Source organism: Protopterus annectens, chromosome 1.part2 (genome assembly GCF_019279795.1).
Source record: "Protopterus annectens isolate FY-2018-M chromosome 1.part2, PAN1.0, whole genome shotgun sequence".
NCBI classification, from domain to species: Eukaryota; Metazoa; Chordata; order Ceratodontiformes; family Protopteridae; genus Protopterus; species Protopterus annectens.
This window is the reverse complement of record NC_056727.1, coordinates 446,401,617-446,428,241: the sequence shown is the minus strand read 5'-3', so window position 1 is coordinate 446,428,241 and position 26,625 is coordinate 446,401,617. Positions and strand designations below refer to the sequence as shown.

General features: G+C 40.9%; 1 protein-coding gene across 1 annotated transcript in view; it reads left to right on the top strand.

The window, feature by feature from the left end:
* The window catches only part of DZANK1 (double zinc ribbon and ankyrin repeat domains 1), a 1,792,612-nt gene that overhangs the window by 1,561,313 nt on the left and 204,674 nt on the right, over positions 1-26,625 (top strand). The window contains exon 19 of the mRNA XM_044056983.1: positions 25,076-25,203. Coding sequence (XP_043912918.1) covers positions 25,076-25,203 — 128 coding nt within the window. The remainder of the gene's footprint in view (positions 1-25,075; positions 25,204-26,625) is intronic.

Below are 26,625 nucleotides of genomic sequence, written 5' to 3'. Positions count from 1 at the left end.
GTCCCATGGAAGTATTATTGTAGCCTTTCACAAACTTTCTAAGATTAGTTCCAGAGTGATTTCTGGATAATATTGATTTTTCTTTCTTTCTTTCTTTTTTTAACATCTTTATTGAATTAGCACTTGTAGGGCGGCCACGGTGGTGCAGTGGTTAGCATTGCCGCCTCACAGCAAGAGGTTCTCCGGTTCGATCCTCGGCTGGGGTGCCTTCTGTGCGGAGTCTGCATATCCTCCCTGTGGTGGTCGTGGGTTTCTCCGGTTTCTCTCATTTCCTCCACATCCCAAAGACATGCTGTAGGTGGATTGGACGCTCGAAATTGGCACTAGGTGTGCGTGTGAGTGTGCCTTCTGTGGAAGGTTGGGTGCCAGGCTGGCAACTCGACACCGTAAAACTCCACTGCCATTCAGTGTGCGGACAAGGCGATCCATTGTGGCGACCCCTAACCGGGAAAAAGCCGAAAGTAGAAGAAGAAGAAGATTGAATTAGCATTTGTGACACAGACAAACTTACATTTATATAAAATAAAACAAACCACATTAACTTGTTTACAGTTAAGACATTAAACATTACATATATTTTATACAATATAATCAATCCAACATTACATAAATTGTTCAATTCCTGCCTTTTCTTAAACTTCATTCCTCATCCAAAATATTTTTCTGTATGTATTGTTCCCACAAATTCCATTTTTTCTTTATAATTTTCTCCAACAGTTTTCTAAAGATGTAATTTCCATTTCTTTTATATCTGTTGCAATATTCATTAATTAATTAAAGCACAGTTGATGTAGACTTTAATTTCCATTTCCGAGTAATAGCTTTTTTTGCAGCCAGCAGAATTAAACTTAACCAGGACTTACTATGTCTAGACATACCAAATCCTGTATTCCAGCTCATAAAAATCAATCTGATGTTGTCATTTTCATTTGTTCCTCAATGTATGGGTTTGGATCTGACTCGGCCATCTTCTTATAGATTCTAGGATCTGACTCTCAAGCTCCTCCCTTACCAATAATATCCTGACCACTGCAATACCTCAGATCTCATTTGCCACTCTTCAGGTTCAGATAGAATTGTGATCTCTTGAGCTAGGGGTGTTAGTAAGTGTGAGTCAAAGCTTATATTATTCTTTTTCCATATATAGTTATAACTTTTTTGAATTCTTATTAATGTCTCACTTGCCCTTTATACCAGTTCTATTGGTATTCTTTATCTACCATAAAGTTTTCCCCTTTCTCACATTTATCTTCCTTGGTATTTATGTTTCCTTCTTTGTCTGTACAAAAAAAAAAAAAATATATATATATATATATATATATATATATATATATATATATATATATCTTCACTTTATAAGCTCAAAATCCTGAAATATCGAATTTCAGAATCTCAAGCCTATAAACTGGAAAGCTGAAAACCTTGAAAGACCAGAAGCACGAAATTAAAAAATCTCACATGTCGGAGATGTTGAATTAGCGGTTCTGGTGTTGCGCTGTGTGCATGGATTCAGGTAAGTGTTTTTGTTTAAGGGTTTTGGGCAGGGGCTGTGGTGTATGTTAGTGTGTTTTGTTACAGTGGTGTGTGCGCACGAGGGGAATGTTGCTTGTGTGGTGGTATTTCGTGTGTGTGTATGAAGTGTGACCTTGGAGATGGTATATTTAAGTAGGGGGGTGCGGGGGGGGCACAGCCCCTCTACATATGGAAAGGGTAGGTGTGTGTGTTTGTTTAGTTGTGTGCATGTGTGTTGTTTTACTTTTTTGAAAGTTTTGGGAGGTATATGTGTTCGTGTTTGCATGTGTTGTGTACTGTGTGCTGTGTGTTTTCGCGGTTTTGGGTGTTGTGGTTGCCTGGTTTTGGTTATATGGATTTTCGACTTCATGGTCTCGAGATACTGAAATTCAATATTTCAGTATTTCGAGATTAACTGAATCCATATATATAATTATGTATATATATATATATATATATATATATATATATATATATATATATATATAAATAGAGATTGTTTCATCAAGTGCTTATTAGTTTTTGTGTGATGTTAGTCCTAGCTAACTTTGTTTGTTGTTTCTAGTACGGCCAATAAACCCACTGGATTCAAAAAGTGCACTTCCTGTGGGCATAAGATTCCCAACTCTGATGACCACAAAGAGAGAGTGTTTATTATTTGGGGCCAGCACATCTGGACACTTCTTGTCATATATGTGTGGCTTTTAATGTTAGAGCTCTTAGTCACAGGTATAATAATTTGCTTTTGAAAGGCCTCCTTCCAGTCTCAGTGTCTTCTGCTACTTCTTCTTCATCAGGGGCTCAAACCGCCTCTCAAAAATCTAAGGAGTCCAGAGAGCATCATAAATGCTCTCCTACCCGGTCTCCTCACTCTGTGCTTCCTTCAGAGCCATCCAAAAAAGTGGCTAAGTCCTCGGATTCAAACGCTTTGGATCCGATACCACCATCAGTCTCATCCCCTTGTCTCTGAGCTCCAAGGTTATCTCCAGAGCCGATATCCCCTAGGTTAAGGTCTCCATTTTTACAAGAGACACAAAAAAGTTATCTAAGCCACCTTCCATCTCATCTCATCATCTGTTAGGTAATCACGACATTTCTCAGAAGTGGAGGTGGATAGAATGATGAGAAAGTTCACAAAAACAAGAAACAAGTGCAACCCCAAAAGGGAAACCAGTAAACTACAAAAGCATTTGTGAAGCAGTGTGTCCAGTGCAAAATAAGCAATTTATTAAAAGGCCAGCAAAAAACTTAATGCTTTAACTGAATCACCATGTTTTTGTTTTAAGACTTCTTCAGATAAAATTCCACATAAAATTGTTGCATTTACATATCAAAAGACTCAACCTATCAATTATATACCATCCAGTAATAGTCAAACACTCATTAAAACAAAGCGATAGCGAAGTCAGTCCAAAGGATAAATACACATGTACCAAATAGTAAAAAATAAATTCAAAGAGCAGGTACTAGTGCAAAAGAACGGGTATAATATTAACGTTTCAAAGTTGGTAACTGTTCAAGCACCCAAGTCAATTCTGTTGATGCAAATTCTTTTATTTAACAAATAAAACACGGATAAGCGCTTTCACTAAAGTTAGCTTCTTCAGATCCTACAGACAAAGAATCAGGACAACATATTTATAGTCAACGTAATGAAGTAATTACGGCAATTAAGTCAGTTGATTAAAAACATTTAAAATTCAATCACATAGCATTTTAAATCAGATAAATATCAACAGAATATATGTTCATTTTAAAACAAAATATGTATATGCTGAATTATCTTTGTATAACATTTATGATACTGATGATATTATATATTAATATATACAAAATTATAAAAGCTAGAATGAAGAAATAAATAAATTAATCAATTAAATATACAACTTCAAATAAATATATATATGTTAATACATAATAGTACTTATTAATGCATATAAATATGAATATATTCAATTGGTATATGTTAAAAATATAAAATAGTATGATATGTGTATGTATATGAAATTGATGTATATATAGATAAATAGATTAATTTATTAAATAAATTAATTAAAATCATGTGTATGTATGTGTGAATATAATATATAGTTAAATATGTGTGCATGATGATATATGCATAAATATATATATAGAAATATGTTATAAATATAAATATATATGATAAAACTAATTTTAACAATAAAATGTTGAATGTTAGAGGTGGGACTTGTGAATGTGAATGTATAGAAAATGTGACTGTGATGTAAAATAAGTATGTATAGATCTATAAAAATGCACTTATTATGAAAAGCATATATAGAGTAAAGGGCATTGTGAAGATTGTAGGTTTAGCAAGTATATATATTCATTTAATGTGTCTACGTTGCTTAAGATAAGGTTTTATTGATGCCCTTTCATTTAATCCATGTCCTTTATCTGCTCTGAGTTGAATAATCCAACCACTCTCCCTTCCTTCTGTGTGACATCTTATATTCCCTCCCCTTTCATTTGGTTTTATTACTTCCAACACTCTGAATGTAAATGTGGGAATCCCCTACCTGCATTATGTGCTTAGCTAAGGCATTATTGAGATTTTTCTTTCTGATGCTATAACAATGCTCCTCATCCTATCCGTAGGCACGATTAGTTTTGCCTACGTAGAATGAGGAGCATAGTTTACATACTGCTAGGTATACTACATTGCAAGTCATGCAGTTAGCATCTGCATTGATGTGGAATTCTTTGTTCAAATCTGGGTGAATAAAAATAGGATCAGTGTTGATTAATGAGCAAAAATTACAATGACCACATGGTCTGGTATTCGCATCTGATGGTGTATCTTTTCTATCCTTATTATAGCATAATAGCCTTTTTAAATTTCTTTTGTTTCTATATAAGAACGATGGCTTGTCTCCTACTATGCCCTTAATTTCATCATCAGTCATTAAAATGTCCCAGTACTTGTTGATAATATATCTGATTTCATTATTGTCCCTAGTGAAAAAAGTAGAAAATTTAACTTTATGTGGAACTATGATATTACTATCATCTTTTGTGGTGCTTGGTCCAAAATAAGGGGCACCTCTATTTGCACGTATGTCTGGTGTTATCTTTAGGTGTTCCATTATTTCATTGGAACTATATCCCCTGCAGAAATCTCTTATGGAAGACACCAGTTTTGATGAAGGGTAAGAGTCCCCCAGTTCTCCACCTGAGGACATCTCTTTCAGAGATATTCTAGAAATCCTTTGCCAGAAAGGTGGTTGGTCTTCCAAATCCCTTCCCAGGAGAACTTGGTCTATTTGGAAGCCTTCAGGTCCGAACCTTCTATGTTTTGGGTTACCCCCCGGGATGAACTTATAGACCTTGTCTCCTGCAGGACTTTGAAGGAATCGGACTCCATGTAAACAATTCCCAAATGCCCTGATGAAGTTTTGAGCATCCCCACTTATAGACAGTTCTGGACTAAAGGGGCTCCTGTAGATGCCATGGTTGTAGCAGCTACCAAAAAGGAGTTAGCTGAGCAGAGCTCCTCTGTTTACCCCCCTAACAGAGAGTCTAGGGCTTTGGACAGGTTTGAGAAGTCAGTATATGCATCAGTGACATTTGCCCTTTGTTTCCTGAACTACGTGGAACATTTCACCAGATTACAGAGGGACTTGATAAAGGAACTCTCTGATTCTGCCCCACGGTCTATGTCTGCAGAGGAACAGAAATCCTTTTCCTCACAACTGGCCACCCTACAATCCATTACAACTGTGTCCATGAAATTAATCTCTCATACAACTGAAGGTACCTCAAGGGTGGCCAGTTCAGGCATAGCTATAAGGAGACATGCCTGGATGCGATTGTGCGATTTTGCAGAACCTTTCAAGGTGTCATTCATCAGTGCTCCTTTTGATGATGAATCTTCTTTGTTTGGACCCTCTGTGAAAGAGACTGTTTCCTGCAGTGAACAGGACAGAAATACCTTGTTTGCCGTTGGAATCTCTTTTTCTACCCTGCAGAGACTGTTCTCTAGGAATCAACGTGGTGGGAAGAAGATGTGGTTCCAGAAGTCTCAAGGTCCTTTTCAGGATTCAACATGGAGATTTCCCCCCAGAGACAGGGGTGGAAATAGCTGCAATGGTAGACATCACCCACATGGCAAAGAGGGTCCGCACAATCAAGGATCTCAAGATTCCTTCTTGGACAGGTCCTATCATCCTGAAAGATTATCCAGCTGTTCCTCTCTGGAAGCAGTCAGGGGGCACTTATCTTTGAACCGAAATGCCTAGATAGCCATCACAAAAGATTCTTGGGTGCACAGGCTCATATCCATTCCCTTTTCCCAACCCCCCCCTAAAGAAAGGAAAATGTGTCCCTGATGTTTCACCCAGTCAGAGGGAGCTTGCAGCTATGCAAATTCAAAAGCTGCTAAACAATAGAGTCATCCAAGAAATCCCCCTAGACCAAAGAGGATGTAAAATTTACTCAAGGTTCTTTTTAGTGACAAAGAAAACAGGGGATCTGAGAGCTATATTGGATCTCAGTTATCTAAATCAGTTTGTAAAGAATTCCAAATTCTGGATGGTCACAGTACAGTCCATTCTACCTTTCCTGCAGAAGAATGACTGGATGTGCTCAATCAATCTTCATGATGTGTACTATCACATGAAAATGAACAGGTATTCTCAAAGGTATCTATGCTTCTGGCTGGAAGGCAGTTATCAATTCAGAGGCCTGCCCTTTGGTCTCACCACATCCCCCAGGGTTTATAGGTGTTTACTAGGCTAACAACCACAAGGGCCTTTTTAAACCTAGCCCTGCATCCCAAATCTCTGACAAGTTCTGATACCCTTGATAAGTGTAAGCATGGGCCTGGAAGATGAACCATTTACAAGTTACCTGTTTGCATTAGAGACTTAGGTGCCAAACTAGGGTTGAATTTCCAGTTTCACATTAAGTTATCCAATTTGCACTTGAATTGGGTTAGGGAGGAACTCTGCCTGTTGCATAGATGGGATAGTCTCTGGGATTACATACCTATCTCTCCAGCAGGTCCTGTTTGTATCACAGGCAAGGTTTAAGTCTTTAGAATGGGTAATTCTGGTACTGTTTGTTTTGTGGATATCCAGGAGGTCCACCAAAGTGGGGTCTGACAATGCCCTGTATGCCAGGCATAGATCTCCCCTCAAAAGCCTGTAGGAGACAGACTACAGGGATAGAGCCTTGAGGCAGTCTGCATAGTACACATTACTTACACCCTGTATTCATTTAGTGAGGAGCCTCTGGACATTCCAGTTGTTGGATATGCCTGGTTAGGTGCATACAAAAGGGGGCATTGTACTCAATGATAGGTCTGATGAATGCCGAATATAGTGGAACAATGACTTCCTTGGACTTAGATGCCATACCTGTGTTTATAAGTTGCGCAACATAGAATGATTTCCTCACCACTGTAGACACGTGATGATCAAAGGCTAGATTACTATCTATGTTTGTCCCTAAGCCCCTGACAACTGGGTCATCTCTAAGGGGTGTGTTGTCAGTATGCTATTTGCCAGGGGTGGATGACTTCTCAAAGCATATTATTATGCATTTCTTGGCATTTAGTTTCAGTCCATGGCTCTGACATCAGTTGTTTGTCTGTGTCAGCCCCTCCTGGAGAACATTTGTGTCAGTGTGAGATTCATTGACAGCTCCTAATTTGCAATCATCTGCAAATTTAGTCAGCCAGAGACCACTGACATTGGTCTTGACTTCTTAGAAGTAAATGCCAAAAAGGAGCAGTCCAAGTACTGATCATTGAGGGACTTCCCTTGTGACTGGCCTCATTGTAGAGCTGGAGTCCCCAATTCTAACTTCCTGGGTCCTGTCTGTGAGTAAATTGGCTATCCACTGGGTGACATCTACTTTATTTTATTTTACATTTGTTGAATGGGAGTGTCTGGCTGATGTATTGCCCTTTTTCAGCAGAGGACCGGGAAGAAAAGCTCCAAAGATATACAATACAATAAAAATAGCAATACAGATACATACGGGTTTGTGCCAGCCTCTTGAGTTTGTCAACAATGCTCACGTGGGATATTGTGTTAAATGTCTTGGCCAAGTCAAGGTAGGCAGTGTGAACAATTTTGCCCTCATCCATTGCTTTGGTGACCTTCTCAAAGAAGTCACCAGGTTGAGTAGACATGATCTGCCTTTGACAAAACCAAACTGGGCTGGGTCCAGTGTCTGGAGGTTTACTATACCATCAATTGCATGGCAGTGATAGCAGCTCACCTCAGATTGCTTGGATTCAGAGTGTTTCCTTACTTAGATGACTGGCTTCTCACTGCATTGACCACGCGTCTGCTCTTAAAAGCCAGAGACTATTTGCTGCAGCTATCTCACTCAGTGGGAATCATGTCAATATGGACAAATCACAATTTCAGCCAGTCCAAGTCTTAGAGTTCATAGGGGCTCGTTTAGACACTGTCAATTCTTTAGCTCTTCTATCTCTAAACATATTTCTTACACTGAAGGTGTATGCCAGACAGTTTTTTTCTCTTCCTTCTCCTCCAGCAAAACTGACCCTCAGAGCTCTACGGTCAATGGCTGCTGCTGCAATTGCTTTACTTTTCACTGCTCACCTCCATGTCAGAATTCTACAGTGGACCCTAGCAATGCAATGGTCTTTCATCAGCGCCTTTTAAGACTCCAATAAAACTGTCCCGGGCTTGCAGAAAGTATCTTCTTTGGTGGATTCAGTCTGATGAGATCAGTCAAGGGCGTCTGTTTATCCTTCCTCCCCTGAACGCCATGTTGACTACAGATGGCTCCCAATTGGGGTGGGGTGGGGGGGGCATTACTTGGGATGGATTGCTCAAGGTAAATGATCTCCACAAGAGACCAATTTGCATATCAGTGTCCTAGAGATCATAGCGGTGCTTCTAGCACTATAGGCCTTTCAGAACTTTCTTCCTCTAAGGACTGTTGCAACTCAAACGGACAACATGTCACTAGTCTGGTACGTCAACAAACAGGGGTTACCAAATTCTATCCACTTTGTTGAGAAGCAGTGAGAGTATGGCAATGGGCAGTCTCATCCAACCGCTTTCTTGTAGTGATGCACATACTGGGGAAATCCAATATTCTAGGAGACAAACTCAGCAGGACCATCCTCATGCCTCATGAGTGGTCTCTCAAAAAGTCAATGGCAAACTTGATCTTCCACACATGGGGTCAACCTTGCTGCAACCTATTTGCATCTCCCTCAACAACAAATACAGCAGGTTCTTTGCCCTTATCCCTCCCCAGGGACAGTCACCGAGAGATGCTCTAGTCCATGTTTGGTCCTCCAGTCTCCGTTATGCTTATCCCCCCTACTTCTTACCCCAAAGTTTAAGCACTTTGGTTGAAGAGCACAGTAATCCTTATTGCTCCTTTTTGGCCTCTACAGGTATGGTTTCTCTTCCTTTGATCTCATGCAATATGTCCACCTTGGACGCTGGACCCCAGTCCAGAGCCTCCTTTCTCACCCATCAGCGCTGATTCACCTGAACATTACATGCCTCAGGTTGACTGTATGGTTTCTCTATTTCCTGTGATGATTAGACATTCCTGGCTTTCCTCCCCAGTTCAAAAAATGCTAATCTCATCTCATAAACCTTCAACTTGAAAGGTTTATAAAAGTAAATGGAAAAGGTTTTCGTTTTGGACTCAACAAAGAAAGTTGGATCCTTTTACCACCCACTTCCTACTATTCTTGATTGCCTTGTCTCTAGATTTTCCACTATTAAAGTTCAGTTAGCAGCCATCTCTAAAAATCACATCGGAGAAAATGCTTATTCTTTAGTATCATCTAAATTATTAAGGCCTTTCTAAAGGGTACCATGTGATTTTGTCCTATCTCGCCGTCATTCTTAACTGGTTGGTTTCGGAACCGATGCTCGGTTCTAACTCGGTTTTTTACAAAGCTCAAGGTCTTCCACTAGCTTGTGGCTGTAACCCCATCCCATCATGCCCTTAGAAAGCTCTCCAGATCTTGTTTACTGCTAAACAAGATCAAGTGATTCCATACAGCTGTGGTTAAGTGAAATTTCTTTCTTCTTTTTTGGATAACTGTCAGCTGATTAATATAGTTATATTTTACTAGTGTCTATTAGATAGTTTTAGTGTGTTCACGTCTGCTGTTTTTTGCTGTTGGCCGTCATTTCTTCTCTAGGCCTTTTCCCTATCCCAGCTTAAAATTAATATTTCTTAAGCTCTTTTTTAGTTAGAGGGCTCCTTCATTTTACCTTTATAGTCAGGCTTGTTTAAGTTAGAGAGCTGTTGTGACATTGAGGTTTTCCCCCTTGTTCTTTTTGAATTAACATGCAAGATCATTTAAATTAGAGAGCTGCCGTTACTCGTTTAATTTAGAGGGCCTTTCTCCCATTCCCTACTTTCTTCCTTAACTTTAGGCAGGTTTGTTTAATTTAGAGACCTGCCTTTTGTCCATTCTAATTGAAAGGCTTTTTCTCGGAGTGTTTTTTATTGTCGTGTTTGCTTCTGTTCTTATATATTAAAAAAAAAAAAGGCAGTGAAGTAAAAAGTAGTGCTAATTTAAAATATATTTTTTTCTGCAGTTATTAGCTGAGCTGCTGTTGTTATTCACAGCTAAAATGTACAAGGATCCTTAGGAAACTAAACCCTCTGTGTTCAAGAAATGTGTAAAATGTAGTCAAAAAATGTTGATGACTGACAGTCACACCATTTGTGTGTACTGTCTTGGAGCAGTTCACTTGCAGGAGTCTCGTTCCATCTGTCACACCTTTAGCCATAGAGTTCTGCTGGAAAGAAAGAATAAACTAATTTTGAGAGGTTTACTGAAGCTATTGTGGAAGGTCAGAGTTCTTCAAAATTGGCCAGCCCCTTCTTCAAAATCAGAAAAGTCGGGGAAGAGGTCATCTTCTTCTAGTGCTCAGTTGAAGCCACTCAAAATGTTGTCTAAAGTGTCATCTCTGGATCCAAAGGCTGTTGGGTCTGAAAAATCTGCTACCTCGGCTCCTCCTGTGTCGGTGCCAATGGAGTTTCATTTGCGGACCCGGTCCCTAGAAATGGAACGGGTTTCTCCCACTTTGAGATCCCCTTTTCTACAGTTTACTACATGCCCTGCTCCCTCCTCTTGATCCTCCAGGAGCCTTGCTGATGATGATGTGGAATGTGTGGTGCAGAGGCTATTAAGGACACCAGTGCTTGCCAAACTATTGTCGGCTCCAACCCAGAGGGATTTGGAACTGACCAAGCCTACCCTATCACCATCAATTCCTCCTCCAATCCAGTCTGGAACCTCAGAGCCAGAATGTCTTTAACTGATTGTAGTGGAACCGTCGGAGCTGAGACCTATCCCAGGATCTTCAGTTATGACTACTGCTCCTACATCCTCGGTTCCATCTGAACTCACGGAGTCCAGGAGCAGACACTCTCAGGTTGGGTCCAGGAGGAAAGTCAGATCGGACAGTTGTCGGATCCAAACTTGCCCCTCGGGGCTTCTGCGCAGGTGAGCTCAGCTCCTACATCTGCCTCAGAGCCAATATTGGTTCCGGGGATGCCTTCTGGTTTCTTGGAGCCGGTTTCCTCAGATCAGGGGTGGGGAACATTCAAGGTGATGAGGAGAGTACTATCTCCATGGACAGGTCCACTCTCAGGTCCAGACATTCTTCCGCCAAAGGCACCAGGGTCTGTCTTAGCACCACTACATCCACAGAGACATGGAGACCCTAAGTCTCAGGATGCCCAATTGGGTGAACTCCTCTCTTCCGAAACCTTGCCAGAATACCCTCCTGAAGAGTTCCCTCAGAAGAGACTATGCAAGAGGAAACATTTAGACTCCCCAGAGGAGTCTATCACATCCGATACAGACCTTGATGAGTTGGAAGGGTTCCCATGGTCGCCCTCTGAGGATGTCTCCTTCGCAGACATCCTGGAAATACTTAAACAGAGAGGTGGCTGGAAGACCATCAACCCTTCTGAGGAGGAGTCTGTATACTTGAAGGCTTTTAGGTCTCACCCTTTTGCCACTTGGGTGCCTCTGCCCTTCAAACAGATGGACCTTGTTTGTCAAAAGGTGTGGGAGTCTCCAGACTCAGTGGAGCCCATTCCTTGGAGGCAAACAAATTTATAACATCCCCTACTGACAAAATTTTTCTTACAGTGGGAGTCCCAGTAGATGCTATACAGGTGGTGGTGGCCACCAAAAAGGAACTTTCAGAGATGTCCTCCTCTGTCCATCCAGCAAACAAGGAGTCTTGCACAATGGACAGATATGGAAAGCACACCTTTTCTTCAGCGACCTTCACACTCAGATTGCTGAATTATCTCACCCGTTTTACCAGACTTCAGAGAAATCTCCTGAAGGAGCTAGGATATGCTCTCCAAGGTTCAGGCTATGAAGGACACCAGTGCTTGCCAAACTATTATCCTCCAACCCATGAGCCTCATTTCGTATGCAGCAGATGGAGCAAGTGGGGCAGCAGGTTAAGGAATTTCCCTAAGGATACATTCCTGGATGCGCTTGTGTGAGTTTGCGGAGCCCTTTAAATCTTCCTTTGTTAACGCCCCTTTCAACGGCTTGTCCCTGTTCAGGCCAAAAGTCAAAGACACACTAACCCGGTGTGAACAAGAAGGAAAAACTCTCTCTGCCATAGGGGTCTGTTTTTTCCTACCTTCTAGACCTTATCCAAAAGGTCAAAAGGAAGGAACAATGTGGTTCTGAAAATCCCAGAGAGCTTTTCAAGACACACATGGTGATTCTTCCCCCAGGGGCAGAGGGGGACGCAGTAATGGAAGACACCAACCATGCGGCAGTGGGTGTCTGCAAAATCAGAATGACAGGGAATCCTTACTTGGTAAGCCCTTTTAGTGCTCATGAAAGGAGGCCCGCCTGTCCATCTCTGGGGTTGCTTATATTTGTACCTAGAAGCCTGGCTAAAAATAACAAAAGGCAAGTAGGTACAAAGCATCATATCCAGAGGTTACTCCATACCCTTTTCTTTCCTCGTCCCAATCATAAAGAACATCCCAGACATTCCACCCAGTCAAAAGGAATAGGCAACTCTAGAAATACAAAAGTTGCAAGACAAAAGAGTCATCCAGACAGTCCCCACAGACTAAATACGATCCAGGACTTACTCAAGCTTCTTTTAATTCCAAAGAAAACAGGGTACTGGAGACCCATCCTGGATCTCAGCAATTTAAACAAATCAGTAAGAAAGTCAAAGCTACAGATGGTAACACTGCAGTCTTTTCTGGGACAAGACGATTGGATGTGCTCTATAGACCTCCAGGATGCGTACTACCACATAAAAATGGACAGGCGATTCAGGAGTCATTTACTCTTTCAGCTGGGAGCCATTCACTACCAGTTTCGAGCTCTGCCCTTTGGTCTCACTACAGCCCCCAGAGTGTTCACCAAGTGTATGGCAGTGGTCATGGCTCACTTGAGATGCCTAGGATTCTGTTTCTGTACCTAAATGACTGGCTCCTAACTGCCACCACCAAGCTTCTACTAATAAAAGCAAGAGGCACCACCTTACAGCTCTGCTCTCACCTAGGAATCACAATAAATTATGAAAAATCTGCCTTGTTGCCATCTCAACATATTGTTTTTATAGGAGTGGATCTAGATACAACAAAAATGATGGCAAAACTTCCCCTCGAAAGAGTTCAAGTCCTATGACATCAAGTTAGCATCCTACTTTCCAAGAAAAAAGTACAAGCAAGAACAGTAAAGAAAATCTTGAGGACCATGGCAGAAGCAATAAACTTGATTCCATTAGCACGTTTGCATATGAGAATCTTGCAGTGGCTACTATTCACTCAGTGGTCCCTGCAGGAGCTACCTATGTCCCACCAAATTATGATAGTGGAGTCTTGCAAGAGAGACCTTTGTTGGTGGCTTCACTCCACTCATGTGACATTAGGTCGTCCCTTTGTTCTTCCACAACCTTTAGCCACAGTGACCATGGATGTTTCCCAGGTGGGGGGGGGGGCATTATCTGGGAAAGACAGTCCAAGATGCTTGGCAGGATCATTAGGCCCATTTGCACATCGGTGTCCTAGAGATGAGGGCGGTGCTTCTAGCATTGCAAGCATTCCAAAACTCTCTTTCGTTAGGAACTATTGCAGTACAAACAGACAACATGTCAGTTGTGTGGTACATAAACAAGGAAGAGCCAGGTCTTACCCCCTTTGTCGGGAGGCCCTGAGAGTATGTATGGCAGTGGGCGACCTCCTCCTAGTCCTTTCTGATAGCAGTGCACATCCTAGGGAAATCCAGCGTGATAGCAGACAAACTCAGCAGAGCAATTCTGATGCCTCACGAGTGGTCCATAAAACAAGAAGTAGTGAAACATATCTTGATCTCATCTCATAAGGCTTCAACGAGGAAGTTATATGTGAGCAAATGGAAGAGATTTTCTTCTTGGGCCTTGAATAACCACATTGATCCCTTCTCTGCCCCTTTAGCTTCCATTCTTGAATTCTTGGAAAAGCTATTTAATGAGGGTGCAGCTGCAGCTACTATTCGAGTTCAGTTAGCAGCAATATCCAATTTCCACATAGGTTAATCAGGGCCAAATGTGATGTCCCACAGACTTTGCAAGGCTTTTCTTAAGGATAATATTTTATTAAGACCACCCATTAAAGCCCTTCCAGCACCATGGGACCTAAACATTGTCTTATCCCATTTGATTCTTCCCCCTTTTGAACTTGCATCATCCTGTGATCTAAAATTTTTAACTTGGAAGACAATCCTTTTGATAGCCATCACTTCTGCTAGAAGAGTTTCAGAGCTACAAGCATTGTCCATAAAGCCCTCCTACATGATTTTCCACAAAGACAGAGTATCCCTACAACCAAACCCATCCTTTCTACCCAAAGTATGCTCAGAATCTAATTTGTACCAATCCATAAACCTACCGTTATTTTGCCCCAGCTATGGCAACAAGGCAGAATATGTGCTACACCAACTAGATGTACATAGGCAATTATACTTCTACTTACATAGGACAAAGGACTTCAGAAAATCTGACCAATTATTTGTATCATTTTCAGACTACAAGGAGGGGACTCCTGTATCAAAAGTCACACTTTCTAAACAGCTGTCAGATTGTATTACTTTTACTTACAAATCTCAAAACAAAGAATTCCCTGATAAAGTAAAAGGTCATTCTACAAGAGCCATAGCAACCTCTTCTGCCTTTCGGGCAAGACTACCAGTTTATACCATTTGTGTTGCGGCAACATGGCCAAGGTCTCATATCTTTATCACTCATTACAAAGTGGATTTGGCCTCCAGGAACAGGGTCTTTTTTGCATCCACTGTTCTGAAGAATATTCTCCCACGAGCCACCCAAGAAATATGGTGCTAGGGATGCTGTCCCAACCAGTTAGGACTAAAGGCGAGCTAGGACAACGTCACATAAAGAAGTTATATACTCATCATAACGTTCCATGTGTGTTGTCCATCTTGCCTTCATTCCTACATCCCACCCTCCTTCCCCCAACCTTTGGCTTCTAGAGGACAGAGCAGTTACAGTTGGAAATAAATGTTCTCTGACCTTCTTCATTGCTTTATAAGTAGTTTGATAGTTATTGGTATTTATTGTTATATCAGCAAACAAGATCTGGGGAGCTTTCCAAGGGCATGATGGGATAGGGTTCCAGCCACAAACTAGTGGAAGACCTCAAGCTTTGTATAAGGCCAAGTCGGAACCGAGGATCGAATCTGAACCCAACCAGTTAAGAATGAAGGTGAGATGGACATCACACATGGAACGTTATGGTGAGTGCATAACTTCTTTTTTTTTTACTCAGATCTCCTGTAAAGGACCCTACACCACCTTGAAATCTCACTATGGTTCAGTACACTCTCCTTTTGAACCATCAGTTAAAGTAGATCTCAGGTTTCTTTCCTGGAAGACTGCCTTTCTGGTGGCTATAATTTCTGCAGGACAAGTATCTGATCTCCAAGCTCCATCTTCCAAACCACTGTATTTGCTTTTCCACAAAGACAGAGTTACTTTACTCACAAACCCTTCATTTTTCCAAAAGTTGGCTGTGAGAGTAACCTCAATCAAGTCATCAATTTGTTAGTGTTTTTCCACAAATCTGAAAACAAAGGAGAGTACACACTTCATATATTGGATATACATGGACAGCTTTGGTTTTATCTTCACAGAACCAAAGAATTTAGGAAAACTGATCAGTTGTTTTCTTTGCTAAAAACAGAATGGGAAAAACAGTTTCAGAAGTTACTCTGGCTAAATGCATAACAGATTGTATTTCTTTGTTTGTAACACAAAAGGCATAACTTTGCCAATGCATCCCAAGGCCCATTCCACCAGGTCAGTGTCTACCTCTGCTGCTCTTTCGATTAGGGCTTCCATTGATGATATTTGTGTAGCTGCTACATGGTCTAATAACCCATACTTTTGTTGCTCATTACAAATTGGACATCATCTCCAGAAATAGAGCTCCTGGTTCCGCTCATCTCTGGAACATCTTTCTGTGTAGGCCACCCAAGGTTACTGTAGCTGGGAAGTCTGCCCCATATGTTGAGGAACGAATGAAAATGACATCAGATAAAGAAGTTATGCATTCACCATAACATTCCATCTGTGTTGTTCATTATCATTCTTCCTCAACTTCCCTCCCCATTCCCCCTGTCCATTTCTTTGGGATGAACATAAAGCAATTCTTGATAGGAACCATAGTTCCTATATGAGCTCTGATTCTTAAGCTATTACCTTTCTGTCATAGCTTTGTTAATGTATTTCTGATGGTATTGCACATCTCGATATGAGGTACTGCAGTAGTCAGGGGCATTATGGGTAAGGAGGAGTTCGAGAGTCGGATCCTAGAATCTATAAGAAGACAGCCGAGTCAGATCCGAAGGTCGGATTTGAACCCATACTTTGAGGACGAATGAAAATGAACAACACAGATGGAATGTTATGAGTACATTACTTCTTCTTTCTTTAATTTCATCCATTTGCTTGTTCAGTATTTCTGGCACAATACTCTAGGGAATTTTTAAAGTCTGACAACTCATTACACTCCCAAAACTTATGTTCCCAGTTACCTCTTTCATCCCCATCACATTTCAAACAATTGCCATCTACCTCAGGAAAAATTCTTTGAAGTCTGCTTGGAGTATAAAAATACATATGAAAACACTTCCAAACAAAAATCCTAAATCTTCTCCTGAGATGCTATATTTTTTTTCTTAAACAATAAAAATCTTTATTAAATTATCTCTTATGATATGGGCAATCATACATTTATATAAATGAAAACAAACCATATTGACATAGTCTTAATTGCAAGCATTTTACATCACATGCCATACTGACATAATTCTAGTTGCAAGAATTATATGTCACTTATAACCTACCCAGACATTGTCAGTAAAACATTACTTAGCTCATTCAAATCCTGCCTTCTTTTAAACCTCATTCCTCCCGTGTGTATTGTTCCCACAATTCCCATTTTTCATATGTAATTTGCTCCTACCCTTTTCTATAGATCACAATTCCAGTTCTTTTATCTCTGTTACTTCTTCTTTCAACTTTTTCCTGGTTAGGGATCATCACAGCAGATCACCTGTCCGCTCATGATTGGCAGTGAAGTTTTTATGGTGTCGAGTTGCCAGCCCGGCGCTCAAGCTTCCATGGAAGGCACACATGCACACACTCACGCCTAGGGCCAATTTAGAGTATCCAATCCACCTACAGCATGTTTTATCTCTGTTACTATATTCACTATTTCTAATACAGTTGGTTTAGACTGTGATTTCCATTTTGTAGTAATTGCTTTTTGGCAGTCACCATAATTAGATTCAGCAAGGCCTTACTATGTCTAGCTAATTCCAGTTCTGTGTCATAGCTCAGGAAAATGATTTCCTAGTTGCACCAGTTTGCTCACGCAGTATCTCTGATAGTCTACAGAAAATCTTTAAAGTCTGCAGACCCATTATCTCCTCTGATTGATTCTTATAGTTATCATGCAATATTTTGTATGCTCTGCTAATTATTCCTTTTTTTAACAGCAGCTTCTGCTCTGTATTCTACTGAAAAATCTATCCATGCTGGCCTTTCATTCAGGATCCCACTATTTCTTTCTCTTTGCCTATACTCTGATATCAGTCCTTGATAGGGAAGGCAATCTCTAACCTGCAGTCCAAATAAATTATTGGCATCTTCCCATTCTGTAACTTTTGTCTCTCTAGTTATTTGCTCCCAATACATTGGTTCCTTTGCCAGTTTTCTCAAATAAATTCCAGCTCCCTCTTACCTGTTGTCTGTATCCCTAATTGCAGTCATTCCTATTGTCAGAATCTCCTTTCTCCATTCCTGTGTTGGCTTAGTTCTTAGAATACTTTTGGCTACTTCATGAATATAATATTCTGTGTGATTATTGTTATGCATGCAGCCAACGCCATTACTTCAGTCTTTCTTGCCGTGCGGTGCCCGAAGTAGAAGCAGTTCGCAAGTGCCGGTTAGCCGACTCCTGAAATTTTCGTTTTCCAGTTTCAGACCCAAAGTCTTCAAAAAAGATAAGTACCCCATTGGGGATCCTGTTTCTTGCTCTAACTGATGTCAGTAAAAGTTAACAATTGTCTTACCTGTGGAAAGCAAATACCTCATAGAGATTTTCATTCTTATTGCATCCCCTGTTTAGGCCCAGACCACGACATCCCTCGTTGTCAGTTTTGTGCCTTGTTCAACGCCCAAACTATTCGTCGTTGGGCTATTTTTGCAGCCAATTACTTTCCTACTCGATCTGTGTACTTTGAAATGGCTTTGTTAAGCCATCTGACTACCGATCTTCTGAAAAAACGTAAGGATAAAGATAGAGACAGACCGCATAAGTCCAAAACTGCCGATGATGCTTCCGTTAAGCTAGTCACCAGTCCACCGGTACTCAGTGAGGCACTTTCACAGCCCCTGATACGCGCTACTTCAGATTCGCAGGCCTCTGCTGAGACCCATTCGTAGTCCGGTATGCTGCAAGATGCTTCTTCGACTATGGAACCTGCGGATGTCTCTAACTTGGATGGGTCCAGAGCCGCTGTGCAGGCGCCAGCTTCTGAGGAAGTATTCAGGCCTACAGACATTCATATCAAACCGACGCCATAATTTTCATCCAGGCCAAAAACCCGCACTACGTCTAGAAAACTGATGACCAAACCGCAGGTTCAGGCCCATATTCCTCAAAAACAAATGCTTAGAATGGCTGAAGACCTTATTACCTTAATTAGGGGAAGCCAGCCTTCCCCCTCTAAGAGACCTAGAACTGATTTTCCCTTCTGATTCTTCTGATCAGGAATCTGATATTTCTGCTCCTTCTGATTACCAGGATTTGCCCTTATCTACTTATGAAGATTCTGATGCAGAGGATTTCATTCCCCCTGCTTCCCCTCCAGAAGATTTTTCTTTCGGTGAAACCTTGCATACTCTTAGGGAGCATTTCCACTGGGAAAGCCAGGATTACTCTGAGTCCAAAAAGAGACTTAGGGAATTCTTACTCCTACCTCAACACAGGCCTTTAGCTATCCCTCTTGTTCTGGACGTTGTAGATGATGTTTTCTTGGAATCTAGCCTTAGCCCAGACACTTTACATCCAGCAACTAGAAAACCTGACAGGTACTACAGAGTACCTGACTCTCACAAGTTCCTCTTCAAGAATCCTTCTGTGGATCCAGAGACCATTTCCCAAGGACCAAAAGGCATTAAGGCTACTGCTGCCAAAAACCCTACCCCTTCTGATAGAGATTCTAGAGCCTTGGACAGATGGAGTAAGAAGGTATACACTTCTGCTACTTTGGCCATTAGGGCTTTAAATTGCCAGTTTCATATGTTAAAGTATCACCAGCATGTTATGGGACTACTTAGACAGAAAATGATGTTGAACACAATGAATTGCAAGATTTAATGCATTCTGCAGAACAAGTTGGTAAGCATACTTTGCAATGTGGTTCTGACACTTTAGAAGCATCTTGCAGGGCTGCTGTCTCGGAGACTGTACTTAGAAGGCATGCTTGGCTTAAGGAACACAACTTGCCAGATCATGTTAAAGCTAAATTACTGGATGCTCCCTTAAACTAAGACCACCTTTTTGGCAACAAAGCAGAAGAAGTCCTCAAAAGAATGGAGGAAAAAGCTAAATCTATGCAAACTGTAAAAGGTTTCCTGCAAGTAAAGCCTCCCAGATTCAGTAGGCATTGGCCTTCAAAGAACTGGTGCTTTCCAGTCCCTTCCAGGCCTTCTCAGTCCAAACCCAGGAACAGCAGACCACCTAGGCTACAGTCTAAGACTACGCACAGATCTAAACAGTGGGGGGCTCCCACCTCCAAAGCAGGGATAGTAAGCCACCCCCCCTACAGAAAAATGGCATAATGACTTAACCTTAAACCTCCCAAGCCCTGCTCAACTACCTGCTCCCTTAGGAGGAAAGCTCACCCTGCATGCAAAAAACTGGGAACTCATTACCCAGGACAAATGGGTTTTGAACATAGTTTCCCAAGGATACAGATTCCACTTCCACACACTACCAACCCCAAATGGTTAGCCAGACCTAACCCCAAATCAATGGGTGGATGCCCAACAGCAGGTTCTCTCTCTTCTCAGTATCAGAACAAAGGGGACAAGGTTTTTATTCAAGACTTTTTCTGGTACCCAGAAAAGACAACTCCTGGCATCCTATCCTGGACCCCTCTATTCTCAACACCTTTCTGGTGGTTCCAAAATTCAAAATGCTAACTCTTCAACAGCTTCTTCCTATGCTAGCCAAGCATGCCTGGCTGGCTACCCTAGACTTAAAGGAAGCTTACCTGCACATCCCAATAAAAGGATCCTGCACACAATACCTACATTTCAGGGCGGGCTCCAAGCAATTTCAGTTCTCTGCACTTCCCTTTGGCTTATCTACTGCACCCAGGGTGTTCACAAAGTGTCTAGCTCCAACCATTGCATTTTGCAGGCAGAGAAATATTCAAATTTACCTATACTTGGACGATTGTCTGATTCAGGCAGAAAGACAGGACTTGCTATTACAAAACTTGGCATTCACAAGGAAACTTCTAACCTCACTGGGGTACACCATCAACGAAAAGAAATCTCACCTAGTACCCTGCCAACAGATTGTATTCTTGGGAGCAAGGTTGAACACAACTTCACAGATGGCATTCCTCACTCGGGAGAAACAAGTTTATTTGACAACCTACTTCAAACTATTGGCCACAAAACCCCAGCTATCTGCAAGGAAAATACTGCAAGCTCTGGGGTTCTTGGCCTCTTGCATTCTACTAATTCCATATGCAAGACTGCATATGAGGAAACTCCAATGGTATCTAAAAAGTCTATGGTGTCAACATTCTCAGGACCTGGAAATTATGATTTCTATCATTCCTTGTATAAAGACAGAGTTCCTCTGGTGGGCAGAGGCCTGCTACAACAACAAGGGACTCCCTTTCACTCTATTCCCTGCCATCCAAACCCTAACAACAGATGCATCAGACTATGCATGGGGGGCTCACATGGCAGGGCAGTGCATTCAGGGCAAATGGAACCCGCGACAGATGCACCTGCATATCAGTCAAAAAGAAATGTTAGCTGTAAAGAATGTTCCGACAGCCTTCAAAGATCATATTCTTCCAGGACAACTATTGGTAAAGACAGACACCACAGTTATGTGGTACATAAACAAGCAGGGGGGAACCCACTTGTACCCTCTCTGCAGACTAGCCATGGCTCTGTGGGACACAGCCTTGAGCTACCAAGTACACCTACAAGCACAATTCCTGCCAGGCAACATAAATTCACTGGCAGATGACTTGAGCAGAAATCTCATGGACCCACATGAATGGAAACTAGAACCCAAAATATTCAACCTCTTGAGGAACAAATGTGGGACTCCAGAGGAAGACCTGTTTTCCTCCCCTCAGAACTACCAATTGAACAAATTCTGCACAAGAACTCCCCACAGTCAAGCTTGGAAAGTGGATGCCCTGTCCTTTACCTAGGAAAGCCTCTCGGTTTATGCCTTCCCCCTCTGCCTCTCCTCTCGAAGGTTCTACTAAAGATCAAACAGAACAAGCCAAGGACAATACTGATTGCACTAGACTGGCTACACCAGCACTAGTATTCCCTCTTGCGCAGTATGACACTGCTACAACCATGGCATCTGCCTCAGACCCCTTCACTGCTGTCCCAGCAGGTGGGCCAGATTCTGCACCCTCAGCTTCAAACCCTGAACCTTGCAGCCTGGCTAATTCCTTGAGCTCTCCTCTAGCATCCCTCAGTCAGCAGGTACTGGATGTCATTCTGGAGGCAAGAAGGCCTAGTACTAGAAAATCCTATGCTGAAAAGTGGAAAAGATACTGTTCCTGGAGCCAGGCTCAGGGGATGGGCACAACGGTGCCCAGCTTACCTCATATTCTACAGTACTTAACTGAAATGCTCCACAAGGGCGTATCCTTTTCATCAATTAAAATTCATGCCTCTGCCATTTCAGCACATTATAATACTGAGCCACCCCTCTTCTCTCACCCCTTGCTAAAGCAATTCCTTAGAGAGGCCAAAAATCTAAGACACCCCCTAGGAGAGCTCCCAATCCAGCCTGGGACCTTAACTTTGTATTTGAAAAGCTCACTCTTCCCCCCCTTTGAGCCAGCTGCTACAGCATAGTTGAAATTCCTTTCTTGGGAAACAGCTTTCCTTCTAGCCATCACTTCAGCAAGAAGAGTGTCTGAATTACAGGCCCTCATAGCAGTGGAACCCTTCATTATCTTCCATGCGGACAGGTTTTCCCTCCGGACATAAGCCTTCCTTTATGCCCAAGGTGGTGTCTACTGTGGCTCTAAATCAGTCCATTCATTTGCCTACTTTTTTCCCTAATCCACAAAACAAAGGGGAATGAATACTGCACTCTCTGGACACGCACAGACAACTTAGATTCTATTTGGACAGGACTAAGCCTATCAGAAAATCTGAACAGCTGCTAGTTAGCTTTGCTGCAGGGGTAGAGGGGACGGCCATTTCAAAGCAAACTATTTCCAAATGGATAGCCCATTGCAGTAATTTCTGCTACAAGCACCATGAAAAACCTACCCCACTGGGGATAAGATCGCATTCCACCAGGGCTGAATCCACCTGTGCGGCATTTCTCAGAGGAGTCCCTCCCAGGGACATCCTAGAAGCTGCTACCTGGAGCTCTGTACATACCTTCACCAAGCATTACCACATGCCTGTGTTTTCTAAATCCAGAGCTGCATTTGCCACTGCAGTCTTGTAGGGCTTAATAGCTGGTCCTAATGCTCTTTAACTTCCTCCTCCCTTCCTTAGCTTTGGGAATCTACCCAAATGTGATGACTACAACAGTGAAACATGAAGAACATAGTACAGTTGTGTACACTTACCATAAATGTAGATGTTCGAGTGTATTCACTGGTGCAGTCCTGGTTACCCTCCCTCCAGCCCCCTGACTTCTCCTGGCTCTACCTTTCCTTCTTGTTGGTATATTTATTTTTTCTTGTGTAATTGCTTTTTGATGGGGGTTTACCACACCATTTAATTGCTTCCTATTGTGAGGGCACCTGACATCTGGGGCAAGAAAAACTGATGTAATGGAGTTGGCTGCATGTTTTATACCCCTGATGACCTGACGTCAAGGAAGAAGCGACAGGATCCGATGCAGAAATCCGAAGACTCTGGTAACCTAAATGTGATAATTGCAACAGTGAATACACTCGAACATCTACATTTATGGTAAGTGTACACAACTGTACTTCTCTTGAGCTTCCCTCCTGGTTTATCATCATCCCTTTCTATGCTGAATTATTGGTGTCTGCTTGTGTTATGTATAGGGGTAATCTTAATTTTCAAGGCTAGAGGGAGCAATAGTGTGAGTAAGTGGTGTAAAGTTAGCGCTAAATTTGACTGCAAATATATTGGCTATACCTTTGGGATGAGTATTTGTGATATTATTTATGAGCTCAGTGCGTTTGGACATTATTACTTAATTTCTTGACACAACTGAAGAAAGTTTGCAATTTCATTAGGTGCTGTAGCGATCTTAAAGCTCAAACTTTGCCTTAAATTTTTCTAATTAAGTTCCTTGCTGGCATGTTAGGCATGCTTTATTAGTCTTGAGGTAGGGTTATGGATATTTCTTAAAACTTTTCATTATTTTCCTTCATTTGATACACAGTTTATTATACTGTGGGAATTCCACCAGAGCGGGTTATTCCTAAATTTACCATTATAATTATGATGCATGGGTATTGACGTTGCTATGTAGCTGTTTAATTGCTGGCAAATGTCAGGGGTGAATGCAGCAGCCCTGTCAGTTGGGTTAATCAGCAGAAGATTATGGGGGAATTTTGCCTAGGTCTTCTACAGTTAAAGTATGTTTGCACTGGGGAAGTCCCTAAAAACTGTTTCATCTAATGGTGGGTTGCCATCTCTAGGCCTGACTAAGAAGTTGACTTTTTTGTTGTTAGATTTAAAAAAAAGGATGAGGTAATATGGAGTAGGGTACAGGCAAGAGATAATTTGGTAGCAACCAGGTCAAGGATATTAGAGCCTTTAGCGGGTAGTTTTACCATTTGTTCAAATGCATTGTTATTAACACAGTCTAGGAAATGCTGATCATATCTGTTTTTAGAGGTATAAGTGTGCAGTCAATGTTTGAGTAACTGAAGTCCACTAGCTAGCTGGTATTTGATTTGATATTTAAGCCCTCACTTCTGTTAAGGTAATTTCCATGATCTTTGGGGGACATGGCTGGGGATTAGAACTGTTATTCTATGGTTATCAATAATAAGTGGTTGGAGTATTAATGGCTAATACTTTGCCTTTTTATCAGCAATTAAGAGTGCACTTTTTCTAGGCTGTATACGTGTTGCTGTGATTCTTTTTGAGTAGCAATCTATTGTTTGAATTATAAGGCTTTGTTTTCTCTGTTTGGATTTTTATAACAAAGTCACCACTACATACGCTTGAGTTTTTCAATAAGTGTAGACTGGCCTTTTACATCCACCTGAGCTATGACAATCTCAGACAGATGGAAGTTAAAGTTTAATGCTTCATGTGAAGGATGACACCTCAGGAGTGCATCACTCCCCATGATGCTGCAGGCCATTGCCATTATTTATTAGAGTATGAAACCATGTACTTGGAGTGGGATTAAAACCTGCAACATTCTGATCTTCTCAACATCAGAGACAAGTGATATAACTGCTGACTCACCGATACTGATATGTAGGAGTTCAGACCATTTTCCTATTTGGAGATAAAGGCACAGAATGACAAACTCATGGCTAAGATAAAACAATTAGTAAAGACAGCAAATTAAAACAGCATTTACAGAGTGCACTACACATTCTGTTTTGCATGTTATATGTAATACCTGCATAAGAGCAAACATGTATACCTTTGACTGTCATTCAAAAGACTAATGACCTGCCACAGCAGCTATCTGATAAATGTATTAATCTTGCAGGGTGCAAATATGAACACACATTTGTGCGTTGACTTTCATTCAGTTTTTTCTGATAAACATATTAATGTTGCAGGGTGCAGATCCTAACTGTACTAACAATGACGATCGTCCAGTTTTAACTGTTGCTGTATTGAATAAACACCATGAAGTGATTCCAGTCCTAATACAGAAGGGTGCAGATATTGATCAAAAGTCGGGGCTGTAAGTATTTACATATTTCTGCAAAACAGCTTTTAAACATTCTTTTATTGATTTTTTTCCCACTTGGAGACAGTCTATAATAATTTTATATGTTTCTTGCTATTCATATTAGGAAACACTTTCTTATTACTAATGAATTAATGCTTTATGCACAATAACAAAATGTTATCCTGTAGTACTAGGAAAGTATGAGAGCACAGATCCTTAGTATTTTTCCTTCTTTGAATGCTTTGATTGTAAGCTTTTTTTTTCAAGCTATAGTATGTAAACTGGTACAGAAGGCAGTTTAACTTGCTTTACTAAATTCTGTATACCAATGGGCAGTAACATCTGTGTTACATTTTTACAGCTACTATGGGTATTATTTGTTATGCTATTGAAATTTCATCCGATTGTATTTTAATTTTATTTGAACTTTGTTAATTGAGGAGGAAGCCTGAACCAGGGACCCTTTTCAGCCACAAACTGATCTTATAGGCATACAGAGTTTACCATTACTGAAAACTATACAATTTTTGGAAACAGAAAAGAAATAAAATAAAATGACCTTTAAGAAAAAGTTTTTAATTCAATACATGCTTTAATTTCCAAAGAGACTCCTTCAGACTAACACTGAAAAACTACCAGCTCGTTTAACTACAAAACAAGGTCACATGATACAATTAATGTCTCAATTTCCTCTTTTTTCAGAAAAGCTTTAACATTTTTTTAATTTTCTTTTGTGCAGTACAACATTTTGATTTCCATGATGTGTTTTTATAGTTTTAAACATAAAAAGAATACTAAAAATAGACTAAACATGTTTTTTGAAACAAAAATGAACATTTCAAATGTAAAGTGAGAATAGTAGTTTAGCCTTAATATAGTTGTAGCTATTTATAGAACATTAACAACACAAAAATATACAGAGAGATGTGTGAACATATTCAAAGAACAATGAATTGTCTAATAATACAATATTTCAATGTACAAATATACATTTGTGTTATTTGATACTTTAGGTTTTGTCTCCACTTAGGCTATGGATCCCAAATGATGGAAACAAAAAAACTATTTCAAACCATTCACAGATACAACGCACATATAGATAGAAAGAAAACAGAATTGCTATGGAAAAGAGTGACTGCATGCAGGGAAAAAATAAAGCAGGAAAGAGAACAAGATTGTTGAGGAAAAGCTCTAATCAGATGTTGTCAGTCTTCATTTTATCCTTGACGGGTTTGGTTCCGATATCGGAACCGACTTGGCCATTACTATAGCTCACTCCAGCCAAAAAACACTTGAGCTTCACCTCTACCCACAGTCCCTCTCTCACAATTACTCCGGATCTCGTTTGCCACTTTTCCAAAATGGTCACGTTTTGCCATTGCTCTCGAGTTTCAGTGGGTTTAGGTAAAATTTCTTAGTGATTTCTTTCAATTT